The sequence below is a fragment of the Lepidothrix coronata genome, unplaced genomic scaffold, assembly GCF_001604755.1.
Source record: "Lepidothrix coronata isolate B3197 unplaced genomic scaffold, Lepidothrix_coronata-1.0 Scaffold1, whole genome shotgun sequence".
NCBI lineage: Eukaryota > Metazoa > Chordata > Aves > Passeriformes > Pipridae > Lepidothrix > Lepidothrix coronata.
Window position 1 is genome coordinate 11673897 of NW_016690181.1, and position 16705 is coordinate 11690601.

The 16705-nt window shown below is 40.3% G+C and overlaps 1 protein-coding gene across 11 annotated transcripts in view; it reads left to right on the plus strand.

The window, feature by feature from the left end:
• The window catches only part of BRSK2 (BR serine/threonine kinase 2), a 320754-nt gene that overhangs the window by 260244 nt on the left and 43805 nt on the right, over positions 1–16705 (plus strand). For 8 of the 11 annotated variants that reach the window (XM_017812769.1, XM_017812785.1, XM_017812794.1 and 5 more), the window contains 4 exons: positions 4238–4402; positions 5137–5234; positions 10293–10443; positions 14251–14316. In XM_017812769.1, the coding sequence (XP_017668258.1) occupies positions 4238–4402; positions 5137–5234; positions 10293–10443; positions 14251–14316 (480 nt within the window). The remainder of the gene's footprint in view (positions 1–4237; positions 4403–5136; positions 5235–10292; positions 10444–14250; positions 14317–16705) is intronic. The other 3 variants (XM_017812798.1, XM_017812814.1, XM_017812823.1) reach the window with 1 other exon arrangement.

The window sequence follows — 16705 nt, forward strand, 5'->3', positions numbered from 1 at the left end:
ACACAAGTGTTGTTTGCAGCAGGTACTTTTTTTTTTAAACTCTCATGGATAAAGGTAGAAGAAATGGAGGGGGAAAATCTCTAATTGTAATCTGTGAAATCTCTCCTATAATGTTTTACTAGCAATTCCAGAAGTAAATGCTGTTTACATCAGATTGGACAACTGATCCCCTCTGTTTCTTCCTGGAGTGAAATCAGCTGGCTCTCTCTGTGCTTTAATCAGAACTGGAATAGGAAATAAAATGAAAAGTTATTGATCACTTATTATTCTAACCCTCCTCAAGATTTTTGCCTGGAAATTTTCACCTGTTGAAAGACTGTTGTCCCAGGCTCTCATGCACAATTACACCAGTATTATTTCATGAGTTTATTCTGTATTTAGAATTTGAAGATTTTTTAGCATTTGAAAATTTTCATGTACTTCTCAATGAAGGTCAGACTCTTTGATGATTGACACAGTAAACTGTGTCAAGGGAAATATCATCTGAGGCTGTTTTCAGAAGTAGAAACTGAGTTTTGCAAAAGCAAGTCTCCCCTAGACTCCCAGTGCAGTCAGTGGAGAAAAGCTCTTCCACATGTCTCTTCAGAAGTTTCTGCTCAAAATAGCTTTTTTAATAAGTCTCTTTCTCATTTTCTCTATACTGGGCATGGATTGACCTCAGGAGTTTAACCTCCTGTGACTAATTTTAGTCAGTGAATAACCCTGCCACCTCCAAAACTCAGCTACTATCATCTGGTAATGTTTCACAGCCTCTTTGCATTCATTTTTCCTGAAAATACTGATGCTGACAGAGAAGGGGGGGTTATAAGTGCTTTATTCTATGACTGTTTTGCTCGTCTCTTAAATTTTTTCCTTTATTTCATCTGCTATTCTATGTAAAATCTTCATCCTTTGTCATATATAGGTTACTGACCTGAAAGTTGTACTCAGAATATATAAGCGATTTCACTTAATTCTTCAAATAAATATTAAGGCTACTGTAAAACTGAGGAAAAGATTTAATTGCAGACTAAGAGAGACAGAGAAAGAGGTCTTGAAAGTTGACATCATGATTCACAAGCCTAAAAAAGGAAAAAGAAATCAAAGTGAAACCTTTCATCAGCAACCTCCAGTTCTTCTTGCTCTCCCACCCAAATTAATTCAGTGAGGTTTTTCAAGCCTTTATAATTGAAATAATTTATTTTTACCTCAAATGTAGGTTATCATAAGCCAGCAAATAAACAGCAGTTATTCTCACATTTTTTTAATAAAAAAAGAGGGCAAATAAAATTATCTGTTGTGGCAAATGCATACTCCTGTAACACTGAGTTATTGCCCTAATTGTGAAGGTACCACATTTACTAAAACAAGATAAAGAATAAGTGTTGAATAAGCAAAGGTTCTGTCAGGGTATTATAACTGCTTTGCTTTTGCACTGACGCAAATGGGCATCTCGGTGAGATTCGTGAGAGAATTTCATGGAGAGACTGAAAAAGTCCACCCTCCTCAGGAATCACAGCCGTTGTATGCACCGATCCTCACAAAAAAGGGTGGGTTTTAAAGCAGCAATTGCATTCATGTGGGCCTTTAAAAAAATATATGTGATTTGCTGTATTCATCGTGTGACATTGTTTGATGTCTGTGTGGGCTGAAATGCAACAAATTTGTCACTCTCTGCTAGACTGAGAATGGAACAGGCATTACAGTCATGCCAATCACAGCCCAGACCCAGTGATTTTTGTTTCCTGAAGCACTGAATTGCATTGTCAAATGACGAGACGCCTCTTTGCAGATTTTACTTGTACCTGATGAGGAGATGTGAAAATTCCTGCCTATGTCTGAGGCTGACCAGGTGCAGAGCATAAGGACATGCCACTTTCCAGTGCACAGAAGATGGCAAGCTGTGTTGTCGTCTAGAAATGGCTCCCATGCCAATTGATGCAAAAGAAGCTTGCAAATTCTATTTTGCTGTGGACTAGGGTGACTAGTAGGAAACCCAGATTTTCTGGAAATTTTCAGAGACAATAATTATTTTTAATCTCTTTAAATTACCTTAAGGACATCTGCTTGTAACATAATGATTGATTAATTAAGTCAATACTTTTCAGAAGTGAATTGTAGATCACTGAAAACCAAAAACACTGGGCTGCTTTCAAAGGTCCATCCTGCAAGAATTTATCTTAATTGACAAGGTCATTGCTGTCTTTAATAGTGCAAAGTTATGATCTAATCATTGCTTATTACCTGCTGAGAGCTAGATCCTGATTATAAGCGGTAAGAGTAGTGGTCTCTTACAAGGAGTAAGATGTTTCTTTAGTTGAACAAAGATTTTTGAATCTAGCTCTTAGATTCAGGACCATGGTGGCGGTTTAGAAGACACAGACACTTCTGCGAGTCTCAAAGGGGGCATCAGAAGCTGTGTTTTAGTGGTTTGGTACACAAGAACGAATCCCAGGAAGCAGATTCTTTCTGTGTCCTGTATATTCTGCTTCCAGTCCCCAAAACTGAATAAAACTGAGAATGATGTGTCTGAGTACCCACTGTGAGAGAAGTGGGATCTGACCCATGTCATCATGGCCCATGTAATGTACACCACAGTCTGACTCCATGACATATATCCAGGAAGGGCTAAGCACATTTTCACTGCTTCAAGAGAAGATAAAACAAAAATTTCCAAACAATCTTTCTGCAAGTGATGTCCCACAAACAGTTAACAGAGCAGATGCCTCACAACTGCATTTCAACTTGCTTAAAAACAAAATGCAAATAGCATCCAGCAATCTCCTGTAATTGCCCCAGCATGTAACTGTCCTATCTTGGCTGCTATGACTTAGTATTGCCTTCTTAACTTGGAGGAAATAATCTACATTGGCTCTCTTTTTGGCTGAAACCTCAAGCTCATATGTATGATCCTACCAGAGTTGCTTTCTAACTTACACAAGAAAAATTAAGGACATTTAAATTGGAACTTCTTTTTCTGTGTAGATATTTGGACAGCTCAAGATGTTAAGCTGTGCGAGTAACTTCACAAGTCGTGTCCACCTTATTTCTTCCAGCATCAGAAAGAATCTCCTGTCCAAACACAGACATTTGCTCCATAAATGGCAAATGCAGTTTAAATTTTCCTGATTCTTGTCTCCCACGTGGGAGCCTGGACCCAGCCTGTGCCTGGACTCACACATTTGAATCACATAAAGGAAAGGGAGGACCCACAGAGCAGGGAAACTTTGACATTGCACAAGGCATCCATTGAGAAATAGCAGAGATTCAGGGTGGACTGTTTCTCCAATGAAAACACCACCACCACCACCAAACCCACCTCTTGAGGTGGATAGAGTTTACATAAATTGCTTGCTGCCTATCAAAATAAAATCAAAGGATATTCAGAATGTCTGCAATATATGTCGTTAGGCAGTTATAATACCCTGACACCCTGACCCGTTTCTTACAGTCAGGGTCTCTAATTGCAATGAATAATCAATATTTCCTGAGCCTAGTGAATGGGATGAGATAATTGTGCAGAAAGCCTGCATTAAGTACATTTGAAAGAGTAAAATGTTCTGCTGCTAGTGTTGTGTTCTGAGGTCTGCCACTGACCACGGGCACCACACTTGAGCCAGAATTTTCAAATCTGCATATCTGAAGAGAAGCAGAGATTGTCATATTTGGGCATGTAATTAAGCAGCCTAGTTTCCCCAAAAACCTTTTAAAGTGTGTCAAGTGGGAACCTGAACGCTGAGATCTCTTAATCACATTAGAAGCATTAACTGCTGCAATGCCAGTTGGAATCAGAATTGGTGAAAAATAGTGACGGTTTGTTCAGAGCTCCTTCTTTGAAAGAGAATCACTCAGCTTGCATTTTTCAACCTGATAGTCTGAGGTCTGGCCTGCTGATGAGAGAGCATCTCTAAAACCATGTAGGGTTTTGTAAATGTTCAGCATTAGGATGCTGAACAGCTCTTCTATTATAAGGGCACTGGTAAGTGAAGTTTCTTCTGCCTCCCTGACTGAATGCAGACATTTCTCGTTAGAGACCCAAATCCATAAGCTGCTGGTCAATCTTAGCCTTCACGACAGTTTCTTCTGAAAAAAGTATCTGTCTGGTTGGGAGCTCTGGTCTCTCAGTGGGAATTTAGCAAGCTATTTCCATCTGTTGCTGCAGGCTGTGTTTCAGAGTATGGGTTCATTTGTGACTCATGTTTCTTTTCTCTCCTTCTTTCCCTCCCCCTTTCTCCCTCTCATCTTCTTTCCTCTGCAGAGGGGGTAAGAATGAGCCAGAACCAGAGCAACCAATCCCTCGAAAGGTGCAGATTCGTTCTCTCCCTTCCTTGGAGGATATTGATCCAGACGTGTTAGATAGCATGCACTCGTTAGGCTGCTTCCGCGACCGAAATAAACTCTTACAGGACTTGTTGTCGGAAGAGTAAGCACTTGCTCAGTCTTCATATCAGTTGGGTGTCCAGGGACTGGGATGCTAATAAAGTGGGGGAGAGGTAGAGAGCACTGTAACTGGTGTCTCTCTCTGTGAGTGACTGGTAGCAACTTCTCACCCTCTGGCTGCTCATTTGCTAGTGAGGGGTTAGGAGCAAGCACTGAGCCTTTCTTGCTCCATGAGTCAGAAGCTCACAGCCTGACCAGCAATGAAGGCATGGTGCTAGCCTTTCCCTTGCTACCAGGCCAGGTCAATTCATTAAAAGATGGGCTGTACAGTCCAGACGGGGAGGTATCGTTGCTGTTATGTGTGTTGGATATGCCTTTGTTGGCAGATTTTTATTTATTTGGAGCCTATGCCTAAGAGCTGGTATATTTCCTGAGGTGTTAAGAGGGACACATAGTAGAAAGAGCATTTAGAGGCTCAGACCTGTCTTGCTGCCACTATTGGTTTGGACTTCCCGTGGACACATTACCTTGTCTGTCCTGTGCCTCTGTTCTGTGTGCATAACATAGGAATCGTATTTCCTTTCCTCACTAGCTGCTTGTTGGAGACAGCAAGGGTCTCAAAAGCTTTGTGGGTTGTGTATCTTGCTGGCAGGTACATGACTATTTCCAACTTATTTAGAATAACTGCAACTATTCATTTGATGAAAAGGGTTTATCTATGTGTTGATGTTTTTTTCTTTCCAAATGTAAAGATTCGTTTTCTTTTTTTTTTTTCAGGGAAAACCAAGAAAAAATGATTTATTTTCTTCTACTTGACCGGAAGGAGAGGTATCCTAGTCATGAAGATGAGGATCTTCCCCCTAGAAATGAAATAGGTACTACAGATATGACCTCAGTCACCAAGAACCCATATCAACTAGTTCCTCTTCACCTTTTTTTTTTAATTTTATTTTAGTATAAACCCAAAGTCTAGCATCACTGTTACATCTCCACTGAAATGGTGTGAGAATCCTCAACCTAGGGAAGGCATGTCTGTTTCATGGTTGAAATCAAGGGCTTTTTTTCTCAGGACATGTCTGTCTTACAGTGCAGAAACATCCAAGCAGGTCTTGAATGAGACCCTAAAAAGTGTGCTGTGGACCCACAAGCTGTCTGTATGCAAACAGATTCGGTTTAGGAGCAGTATAATCTAGTGGCAGAATTTTCTAGTTACTAATCTACGTGCAGTATTGCAGAAATGCTGCTCATGGACTTCAGCCAATGAGACTGTGTAGCAGTGCATCTCTACGCAGTTACACTTGTATACATGCTCTCTTCTGTAAATGAATACATACACTCTTGAAAATATGAATAATATCACTTAGCTATTTATAGTACAGAAATCAAACTCCCATGTTTTTAGACTTAGATTTTAAAAGCTTAACGTGCAGTAAGATTATACATCTCGTAAAGCTCTTGTGATACCACTTTATTTCTATTTATTCATTGATATTTTAGGGTGCTGCTGATCACCAAGGACTTCACTAATCAACAGGAAAAATGCTTCCCAAGGAGCTAACTATATAAGTGATTCTTACTGTGCAGAGTGACAGAAGTTTAATAAAGGATTAGTCACTTCTAGGAGTGATCTGAAATAGCATTTTTACATAGCAGTGTTGTGATTTTCAGGTATTGTATTTCAGCACTTTAAGACTAGAAGTAAAGTGCTGGGTTTTTTCCCTGGAAAGCCTGGAATCTTACAGGCCTACAGGGCAGTGCTATATTGCACTGTAAATTTGTTAAGGCTCCATTGAATTATTACCTTATCCAAGTTCCAGGCTCCAGGACCTATAATTTTGCAGGAGAATCTCTTCTGTAGGAGAAGAGATAAAAGTTCTTAGTTAACACAGCAATTTTTAAACTCCTACCTCGATGGAGCTACAGAGAACATGTTAGTGGGGATCCTGATGAAGATGAGTAGATGTGCCGGCTGCAGGTCCTGTGGTCAAAAGCCCCTTGCTCAGTGCAGTTTGTCATCTAGCACTTTACTAATCAGCTTTTGACTCAAACAGATTATCCTGCCATGTAAGGACAGCATCATCTTGTTTTAGAAATGCTTTTGTCCTAAAAAAGAAGCAAGGTGACTCTAGAATCTTCATATCCAGCATGTAAGGGAATACGTAGCTATGCCCTAAATACATCATATATCTCTCTTCCACATGCCAAAGCGTTTCCATGATTTGAACTACTATGCTCCGCTCTTATGGTATTTTTGTAAAAGTAGTGAAAATGTTTCCTAAGAGGGAAACACTGCTCTGTATATATCATTGTGCCTCACCAGCACATTTGAGCTTTATTCTTTGAGTGTTTGTAGATTGTATTTCTTCTTCCACAGGGGATTTCCACATCCTCTGTTCCCAGCAGTATCTCTGAGAACATGGGGCAAAGTTTAATTAGGAACAGTCATGTGTCTGATTAATATCTCATCATTAGCCATTAGCAGTGGCCTTGCACAAACAAAGAGAAGCAGAGAAAAAGTAGCAGATTTAATAATAGCAGCTTGAAGAAATCATGTTCATGAGAGTTGTGCATTGTCTGAGGTCTTGCCAAAAAACAACAAAGCATTTGAGAGTATTTTGCTTTTTTCCTATTTCTTGGCATATTAGGTGTCAGAAAGGACAGATCCAGGTGAAAATATGGCCAGCTCAGGCTTGCCCTCTCTTCTGGTGTCCCTTTTGTCTGTTTGAGCTGTATAAAGTTTTTTCAAAGAGCCAGGGAAGGGTCACTTCCAATGTTTTTCAAGTGCAGCTCCATTTTCTTTACTTGAAAACATAGGAATGAGAAAGTTCTCAGTAAAACGAATGAATGTCAACTAATGTCTCCTTGAGGAAAAGGCTTTTGTGGGGTGAAGTTTCTTAATAAACCAGAGAACAAGAGATTGGGGCAGAACAGATATATAGGATATAGGTGCCTTGTCCAAACTTAGAAGTTGAACCTTTATTTCCCACCTTCCATGAGACGGTGGATTTATAATTGGATCATTACCTATATGATTCTGTATTCTTCTGTAAAAATCCTTAGGAATGGCTTCACTTTTTTGATGTGAAATAAAAGGAAACTATATCCTCAGTACTATCACAGATCTTGACTATGGCGTGATGTTTTTTCGCCACATGGAATATTTCCAGAGAGTCAAGAAGGGAAGGGAAAATAATGGAGGTTTTCCTGTTTCTAGTTCCTGTGCTTCTGAAAAATCTACTGCTTTTGTGTGGCACCACTTTAGTCATTATGGCAGGATGGCTGTGCATTTAACTATTTCTTTAGTATCTTTAGACTTGACAGTGATGATGCCCTGTCATTTCTTAATCAGACCCTTCTAAAAAGTATATACAATACTTGCTACTCTCAGCTATGTATAAATGTAGGATTGTAGCCAATTTTAAGGAGGCATCAAATACCTTTATTAGAAGCTCAATTCATGCAAGTTTCTGGATATATTTTTCATCCAACTTTTGTGAATTGCTGTTCCTGAATTTATAGATGCATTTCACCATCTGGTCTTTTTGCTTACTCTCTCTCTTTGATAGTTCAAAGTATAGATTGGAAATCGATATCTTCCAGCATCTTAAGCAGCAATGACTGATATAAAAGAAACGTTTAGCTTGTTAGTGATATCCTTCTCCTCCTTAATTGTTCTGTTGATTCCCTCATGATCCCTCTGGCTAATGTCCTTCTCTTGAGCTTTCTCTCTCTGATGGCTATACAAAACACTATCATTAAAGTCTTTAGCTAATTCCTCTTCAAATTTCTTCTTCACTGTCTTTTAAAGTCCACCTTCTGTTTGGCCTGTCACTTTTGTAAGTGTCATTTGGCTGAATTTCTGTTTTGCTAAAGTTCTGTTTTGAACATGCTTGGATCAAATTGCCTTTTAAAATACATGTTCATAATATGTTTTTCATGCTTTTTTCCATCTTTCTTGTTTAGCCTCTATTGTTAGCTAACATCGATGCAGTTTGAACTTATCCATCTCCATTCTTTCGACACTAGATGCTTTTTTCATCTTGCTTCTTCCTCCTTTCTTGTAAACTGCACTCTTTTACCTTCCTTTCTACTATCTGATATCCTGCTGCAAAACTTATATCAATTTTGTGTTATATATACTCTCCACATGTGTGTTACTCAGCTCTAATCACACTTACAATACCAGCAGTGTTCTGTGGCATGAATTCTTTCTTATACTTTCTTATGCTTTCAACTTACTTGAAGAAGGAAGAGTTTGAAAGATGAACCTTGCCCCAGCTTTCTTTTGACCACTTACACATATGCAGCTGAAGTCACACATGCTTTATTTGATTTATTTCTCTTTGCTTTTCTGTCAACTTTATGCCCTCTTTATTTTTCCTATCTATAATTCATTGCCCCTACTGTTTTCTACTATCTCTTTATTACTGGGCCTAGTTTGAAATTGAGTGATATACAACTGTACTTTTTTCCTTATTATTTTTTAACAGGAACATTATTACTGCTAATACAAAGAATACTTGGTTGATACAGTTGTTATCACTAACTAATGGGGTCAGTTGTTATCACTGACCCATTTGCATTTGAGCCATCTTTGCTTATGCTCACTGTTTCAAGAAAAAGCTCTACCTTAAAGAGATCTTGTTCTAAAAAACATGACATGAGAAAAAGAAAGAAGAAACAAGCAGATGGGGGAGGTGTGAGGAGAGCAGGATAATAAGGACTAGGCAGTAGAGGTAGAAGTGTCAAATATGATATTTCTGGTTTTGCAAAGGAATCTTGACAGAAGAAGCAGCCTTAAGGGCTGGGCACTGTGAGCTTCTTTCTAACAGCAGGAGTGAAGGATGCCTTCTTTTACAAGTGGTCACTCTCCACTAAAATTAAAAATGTGTCTATAAGCAGAGGCAGGGAACTGAAATAGCCCAACCAAAAGAAAGAAAATCCTTCTGTATTTTTTCTGCCTTGCTCCTTTTTACTCTTTTGATGCCATGAGAGGTGTTAGTAATAAAACATCTCAGCAGGTCTGCATTTGGTTCCCTGCTTCACCATGGAGGTGTGTATTGTTTGGCAAGTCAACTTCTGCAATGCATTTTGATATCTAAAGGCTCTTTTCAGAACAATTTCAGTGCTCCTCAGAACCTCAGTAAATGTTTGTCAAAATCTTTAGGAATGAATCTTTCATTCTTCTACTTCAGTTTTCACTGCACAAAGTTAAACTAGCACTTTGATATCTCATAGAATTGTTACACAATAAAAGGTGTAAAGCATTTTGGTTACTATAGTAGTAAAAGCTGTATGATGAGCTCTGAGAGAAATTTTAGTGGTTCTCATTGAAGATGCATCTCAGGTAGAAAAGCATGTTTAATTTGCAATGCTGAAGAAGGAAAAATATAAATCACTGGGAAAAACCTGAAATCTAATCTTAAAGATGCAAAAAAAGGATATGTTTCCAGAGCAGAATGCAATTCTGAGGTTCAGAATGTACCCATGTCCTTGTGTCACATTTAATCTAGCTAGCAGAAACATTGAAGGCAAGGTCTAGCAACCTGAGTGCATACACAAGATCCCTAGATGGCTTATGCTGTGGCTAACAGCCTGTGCTGTAGTCCATGCTGTTGTATCATCTTGTCATTACTGTTATCAGCTTTGTAAGCTAATTTCTGCAAGCTACAGTATAGTTGTACCTTTATGTTACAGTGCTCATAGGTTCAGGGCAGGGGCAGTGCTCCTTCTCTGTGTAGATAGAGTGCAACTTATGTCTTAATGCTTGCAAGTTTGGAAGAAGGGAGAGACTGCTATTGTTCATCTCCCTCATGAAGATATCTGTCACTGTAGAGGAGGTGCAAGAGTGAAATTGTTGAGAGAAGATTTAACCAACCTGTGTGAGGTAAATCACAGCTAAATTCAGCTGACAGCGTTTTCTTTTCATAAAGATCCCCCCAGGAAGCGTGTGGACTCCCCAATGCTGAACAGGCATGGGAAGCGGCGGCCGGAAAGGAAGTCGATGGAGGTTCTCAGCGTGACAGATGGCGGCTCCCCAGTCCCTGCTCGCAGAGCTATTGAAATGGCACAACATGGACAGAGGTGGGTCTCTGCTTTACCCAGGAGTCCTGCCTGTCTGGGTTTGCTACCCCCCTTTATGTTATACATACAAAGAAGCTGTGGAGCTTTCCTGTTCGCACCAGCACTCGTTACAACTTCCAAGCACATTTGCAACATGGTCTGGCAGCCAGCTGCGCTTGTGCACACAGGGCCAGGAGTCCTGCCAGGGGCCCGAGGGTTCTGTTTGCTTGCTGCTCTTCCTCGGGAAACCATGTCCTCTGGGCAGGATTCATCTCACCTCTTTTTAGTTGTGGAGAACATAGGCATTCAGTCTAAGCTTGCGATGCAGGCTGACTAGGCAGTGGGGGCAGATGAGGGCTTTGGAAGGTCTCAGATACATATGTCTTGTCAAACAGGATAAATTATTCTCTGCTTGTTCTTCTCTGTCCCCATAGCCTACAACAGGAATCTAGGTAACTATCTTGGATTAGGTTCCTAGCTTTTGGACACCTGAAGTTAAATGAGATGAACCCCACCCTCAATGTCATCAGAACAGCTTGAATCTAAAAAACCTTGTCCAGACATCTGCAAATGCCTCTGAAATGTGCTGTCAGAGCCAGTGTGTATCTGACCCACATAAATTACCACATGCCTGTAAAGTGATGGAATATATATAATTTTACCTCTTTTCTATCAAAGAAAGTGTCAGTCTTATGGGGAAACAGCAGATGGAAATGGTGTCTCCTTAAAGCAAGTTCTGAGAGAGTAAGTGAACTGTAGAAATTCACTTACATGAACTATGGACCTTGCTTCCCCACTCCCTATGACTAGCCTAAGGGAAGTACATGCATTTGTTTTCACACTTGCATGAATCAATCAATATAAAAGAACACTTTACATATATGTATGATGATGATGATGCTGTAACTTCTGTTTCAGCTTTGATATGCCATTTTTTTTCATTCATCTCAAGATCTGCTCAAAAAGAGCCTGTTGTGCCCAGAAGCTCCCTTTGCTGACTGAGAACTGGGTGAAGAACATGAAGTAATTTCATAGATACTGCAGAGGCCCCTAGAATCGCTGAAAAGTTTTGCTGGCAAATGTTACAGTTCTATCTACAGTGACAAAAAAGTGGTGACTTATTTCAGACTGAATATGTGGCCTTGAGATACACTGCCCTAAAGATTTTTTGTTGTAGTGTAGGTTGGAAAGCTGTCTTGAATATGTGATTTTCTTTGGAATGAGGTCTGAGGTAAGGAAGTGTTCAGGACAGGGTGTGCTCTGTGTTCCTCATAGGCCTCAAAGTAGTAAGCATGAACTGACTCCTTATTCAGCCTGCCATGTTTAATCTGGTACCTGGTAGATGCATGGGTCGGGAAGCTCCCAGAGCCAGACAGAGGCAAATTACTTTTCCCCACCCCAAGGCTGCCTGTGAGTTGCAGTATTCTGCATCTGTTTACAGGAGGTGTCCAACAGGATGGAACAAACAGGAGGTGTTAGATTTATCACAAAGTTTTCTGAGAGCTGAAACCTTTTCTTTCAGCTCTCAGCTTTGACTTCGGATTCAAAAGCCTGAAGAGGCAAAGCTGTGTTTTGCTGTCCAAAGTATTTCTTTTGCTTTTATATGTCTCTCTCAATTCTTCACATGAGGAAACAATTGAAGTCAAAAGGTCTGGGTTGAGTTCAGAGCAGAGACATATCCAGGCTACATATCAATAAAAAAGGGCTGTGGCTTAAGGAGGAAGCAAAACCTGCCAGGCACAAAAGAGATACGGGACAGTGCATGCCACAACTCAGGAATGGACATAAAGGTGTGATTAAGGGTGGAAAAAGGGATGTAATAACACCATGACGGATGATGATGGCCATGGTAGTGCTTGTTTTTGAAGGGGTTAAAGGGAAGATGTTATTTTACTCCACGTGTGAGCTTCCATAATTCATACCATCCACATGCACAGATGACAACAGCACATTTTGTGTTGCTGGCAGCACAGTCTTTTATAACATGAACTGGCTTCATTAACGAACACCACTGCATGGGGATTGTCTCAGGACGATGCATTGCTGATGGGGCACCATCTGTCAGAACAGTCAGTAATAAAATGACAAGTGCCTTCCACCAAGAAAGGGGATTTTTAATGACTAGTCTCATATTATATTCCATGAAGTGACCCACTGACAGTGGATTTTACAGCAGTAGGGTTTAGATCCCAGAGGTGGATGCTTTTTTAAGATGATTTGGTCTCAAGAGATGACTATTCAGTGCTTTTATCTTACAGTACTAGGAAGGTGGACCATGGAAACACGTTTCCTGTTAAGACACAGATGATTTGTGTAAACATCCAGAGACAAAGAACCATCGCTTCTTTCTTGAGCTGGCAAAGATACACCTCTAACCAGGGGGCAAAACACACCCAAGTGTCTTGTGATTTATTCCTACTGTCCTCTTTCACAGTAGTAAACAGATATTTGCTTACATAGAGAGGATTTCTGTTATAACCTCTGGTTTACGTGCCTGTGTGATGAACTGTGCTTTTGGTAACCATGTGGGGGCCCTACAAGGGTCTGGTCTTGGCTTGTTTAGGGCATATCTTTCCACTGAAATTTGAAACTTGGCAGCCTTCAACTCTACAGGCTGAGAAAGTATTAAGTGAAAAACATAGTCCTTCAGTGACTTAGTTTTGAATAACAAATGAGGGGAACTCAGCACAAAGGATACTTGTTGAGCTTATGGGCTCCCTGAAATGCTTGTGCTGACCTCTCCAAGTGTTTTCCATTGGATCTATCTATATGACAAAGTTAGTATGCACAAACTCTAGCCACCCTAAAACTGGTGACTAAGTTTTGTTAGTTCTTGAATTTCCCTGCTAGTTGTCAACTAAATGGCTTCATAATTATATCTTAATTGCTTCTGCTGTTCTGGCGTCCCCACCTCTCAGACTATCTGGTATTTCATTGAAATGTCAAAAGAAAAGAGGTGGTTTCTGAGCTTAGTTTAGCACCAGCTACTTTGTCCCTTGTGATAAAATCACACAGACTAAGAAGAATTCCATAGGAGCTAGAATCTGTTGGGGATATGCCAGAAATTTTCAGCAGCTTTGCTGTGAGAGTCCAAAAACCATTCTAAAATGGGCTTCGTTAACTATTCCTTTTCTTCTAGTTATTTAAGTGGAGAGCTTGCATGAAAGATCAGCTAACATTAGGAAGCAGTGTCCTGTGAAACAGTGAAGCATATTACCAGTGAAACATATCACAGAGAGCTGCCCTTTTATTAAAGCATAGGGAATTTTGCTTCTAAACTGCAGGGATTCAGACCCAGTATGAAAAAGAAGGGCATTTCTCTATACACTGAGCATAGGGAAGAGAGTTGGGAGTTAAGTGGTAATGGACCCTACAAATTAGAATACAAAATGGATTACCATTCCTCTAAGAGGCTCTATGGCCTGATTTTAACCTTTTCCCAGATTGTGCTTAGTTTTGAGGTCTCCTAGAAAAGTTTTGAGTAATGAATCCTTTACAATTTATGCCTTCAGGCATGTTCTGTTTTCCCTGGACAGTGTGACAAAGTAGATGGTACCTAGGTTTTAAATTGGATAAAGGAGAGCAAGGTTTACAAGTATGCATTGGGGAAGTCATCTCAGACCTCAGAAGTCAGGGGAAGATAATGAACTTCAGCACTGTGTAGGTGTGAGCCGTAGCTGTAAAGTAAAAGGAAAAATTTTTCAGAGCATTGCTTAAAAGGGGGAGGATGGGTTGGGGGGCTGGGTGTCCAGCATTGCTTCAGGTGACTCTCTTTTATAAAAATGTCCACAGTAGTAACTCTGTTTTCTCGCTTTGTTCCTGCCATAGTAAAACAATGTTCAGTAAAAGCCTGGATATCTCTGAAGCCAATCCCAAATTCAACAAAGAAGAAAGGTATAAACACTGACAATATGTTCCTCTCCTCTACCTCACTGCTGAGACCTTAAAGATGCAGTACTTACCTTCTCCGTGTGGGGACAGAGCTGTTCTATTCTCTCTTTAGAGAGAAGCAAAAAGGGTGGTTTTTTACAGACCCACACCACATATGTTTTTGTGTAGTACCATTCCTCTAAGGCTATCCCCAATGCAGCCTGGGATTGTATCAATGATTTCCCCACAAAAATTTCATCCTACTGCTATTTCTGATTCAGTTCTGCTGTGAGCGAGGATAACCAGGGTAGAAGAGGTATTTGCTAAGACGTCCTTGGAAAGGATTGGAATATAAAACACTAGGAAAGCCCAGAGTGCTCCACTCCCAGCATTAGAAACAGCAGCACAACTGAGTCAGTGACAGCAATGGTAGGAAACTGGAAATTCAGTCTGACAGAGCAAAATATAGAGTACCTATAGGTAGGAGACAAAGTCCTTAAGACTACCCAGAGGACACAAGAGGAAAGTATGATTGAAGAGAAGACTTTTTGGAGGATGATTCTAATCTAACAGTTCGAGTGACAGATGGTGAAGAATAAGAAAAAGGGTTGCTCCTGACTGTGAATAGAGGCACAAAGGAAGACGGACAGGCCACCAGATTTAGGGAGTTTAAGTAGACTTATGTGGGTCCATTAACACTAAAAAAAGCTTAGACTTTTGGGAAGGTTTTTAGTGGACATATTATTTCTAAAATTTTGGTCTCGGAGGAAGAGAATTTTTCTATGTGTTGAAAGCTGGCATTCCAATGGATAACTCCACATCAAAATGTAATCCTTATACGTTTTGGACAAATACTTAGCTTACCCAATGGTTAGGAGTGTGGCATATGATTAAAAAAGGGAGAAGCAATGGCTTCCTTAAAGGAACCTATGACCTTGGCAAACCATTCTTCTTTCTGTTTCCCTTTTTCATAAAAATCTTTCTATTTAAAGATAAGTGTGGCCTTTAAGCCCCAGGAGACTTGCAGGATGTGTGAGGGACAGCCCCTGTTTTGGCCTTTTGCAGGCTGAGACAGTCTTTTGTAGGCAGTGTTTCAAGTCCTGAACCTGCCATAGTGTAGAACATCGTGCATCTGCAGGAGAGACTGTGCCTCATGTAGTGTGTAAAGCACCCTCTTTAAGATGCCAAAATACTAACAAGCATTAGACCTGAACTATTAGCAACCTCTTAGTTCCACAGTCATGAGGAAGTAGTGGTTATACAGCCTTTAGTGCCTGGGCTTTCCTGGACTGTTAGCATAGACATGGAAATTCCTGTTCCTTTCTCTGATTCCCCCTATATGTAAGTTCTGTTCATGAACATATGGAACTTCTTGCCTTAAAACTTAGTCCAAATAGGAACCTTTTCACAGTAATTGGAAGTCAGGTCCAGTAAGAGAAATGCAGAAATTTTATCTGTTACAAGAGAGGGGTCTTTCAGCAGATGTTCCTACCACCATTCCTTGTCCCTCTGTCCATCTCTGGCAGCTGCTACAGCTGTGTTAGGAGCAGAGGAAATGACCCTTCAGTAATTTCAGAGGGAATTTGTCAAATCCACACAGGCATTTCATGCTCTCTCTCAAAGGTGGTATTTTTCAGACAACAGGAGGAGAAGGTTAGAGCACTGCACGAGGATCACCCAAGGTCCTGCTCATTCAAGGACCAGGCTGGTTTTTTGAGGATCATATTCACTGTGATCTTACCTCCCTCCCACTTCTGAGAGTTAGAATGAAGGACCTCAGCGGTGGGAAGAACCTGGATTCTAGATGTGTGCGCGAAAAGAAGGGATAGGCAGCAAAGTGAACCCCAACAAAATGGGGTCAGATAATCAGGGTGACATTAAATTTTTGTCCAGTGCTTAATTATCCAATTTTATGATGTCTTTTTTAAAGGAATACTGCATCTTTAAGGGTCCCTTCCCTCTAGATGCACATGGTTGTCTTAGTAGCTGAGGCCACTGTCCCTTTCTTTTTCTTTTTCTTTCTGACTTTCTTTCACCCCCTCTTTCAGTGCTTCTCTTCTTCTGTATCTGGGTTGCTGCAGCTCCGTAGTTCACTTGCTTCAATATTATAGGGAATGCACATGTCTGCGCTTCTGGGTCTATTGTGTCCTGGGATTGTTCATTTCTTTTAAACCTCATTTCCCTTTTTCTTTACCCTGTTGTCAATTTGCTTTCCATTCTCTTTGTTAACTTCTTCGGTGCTTTCCCAGCTGGGAAAATGACTTGAAAGAAACATTATTGAACCTTCCTGCACCCATTCTATTTACATTTTACTATTCTGCATGTATGAATATGGGTGTATTTTCTGTATAAATATACACACAGGTTCCAATATACAATGGGTGTCAATTTGCTCTTCTCAGTTACATCACTG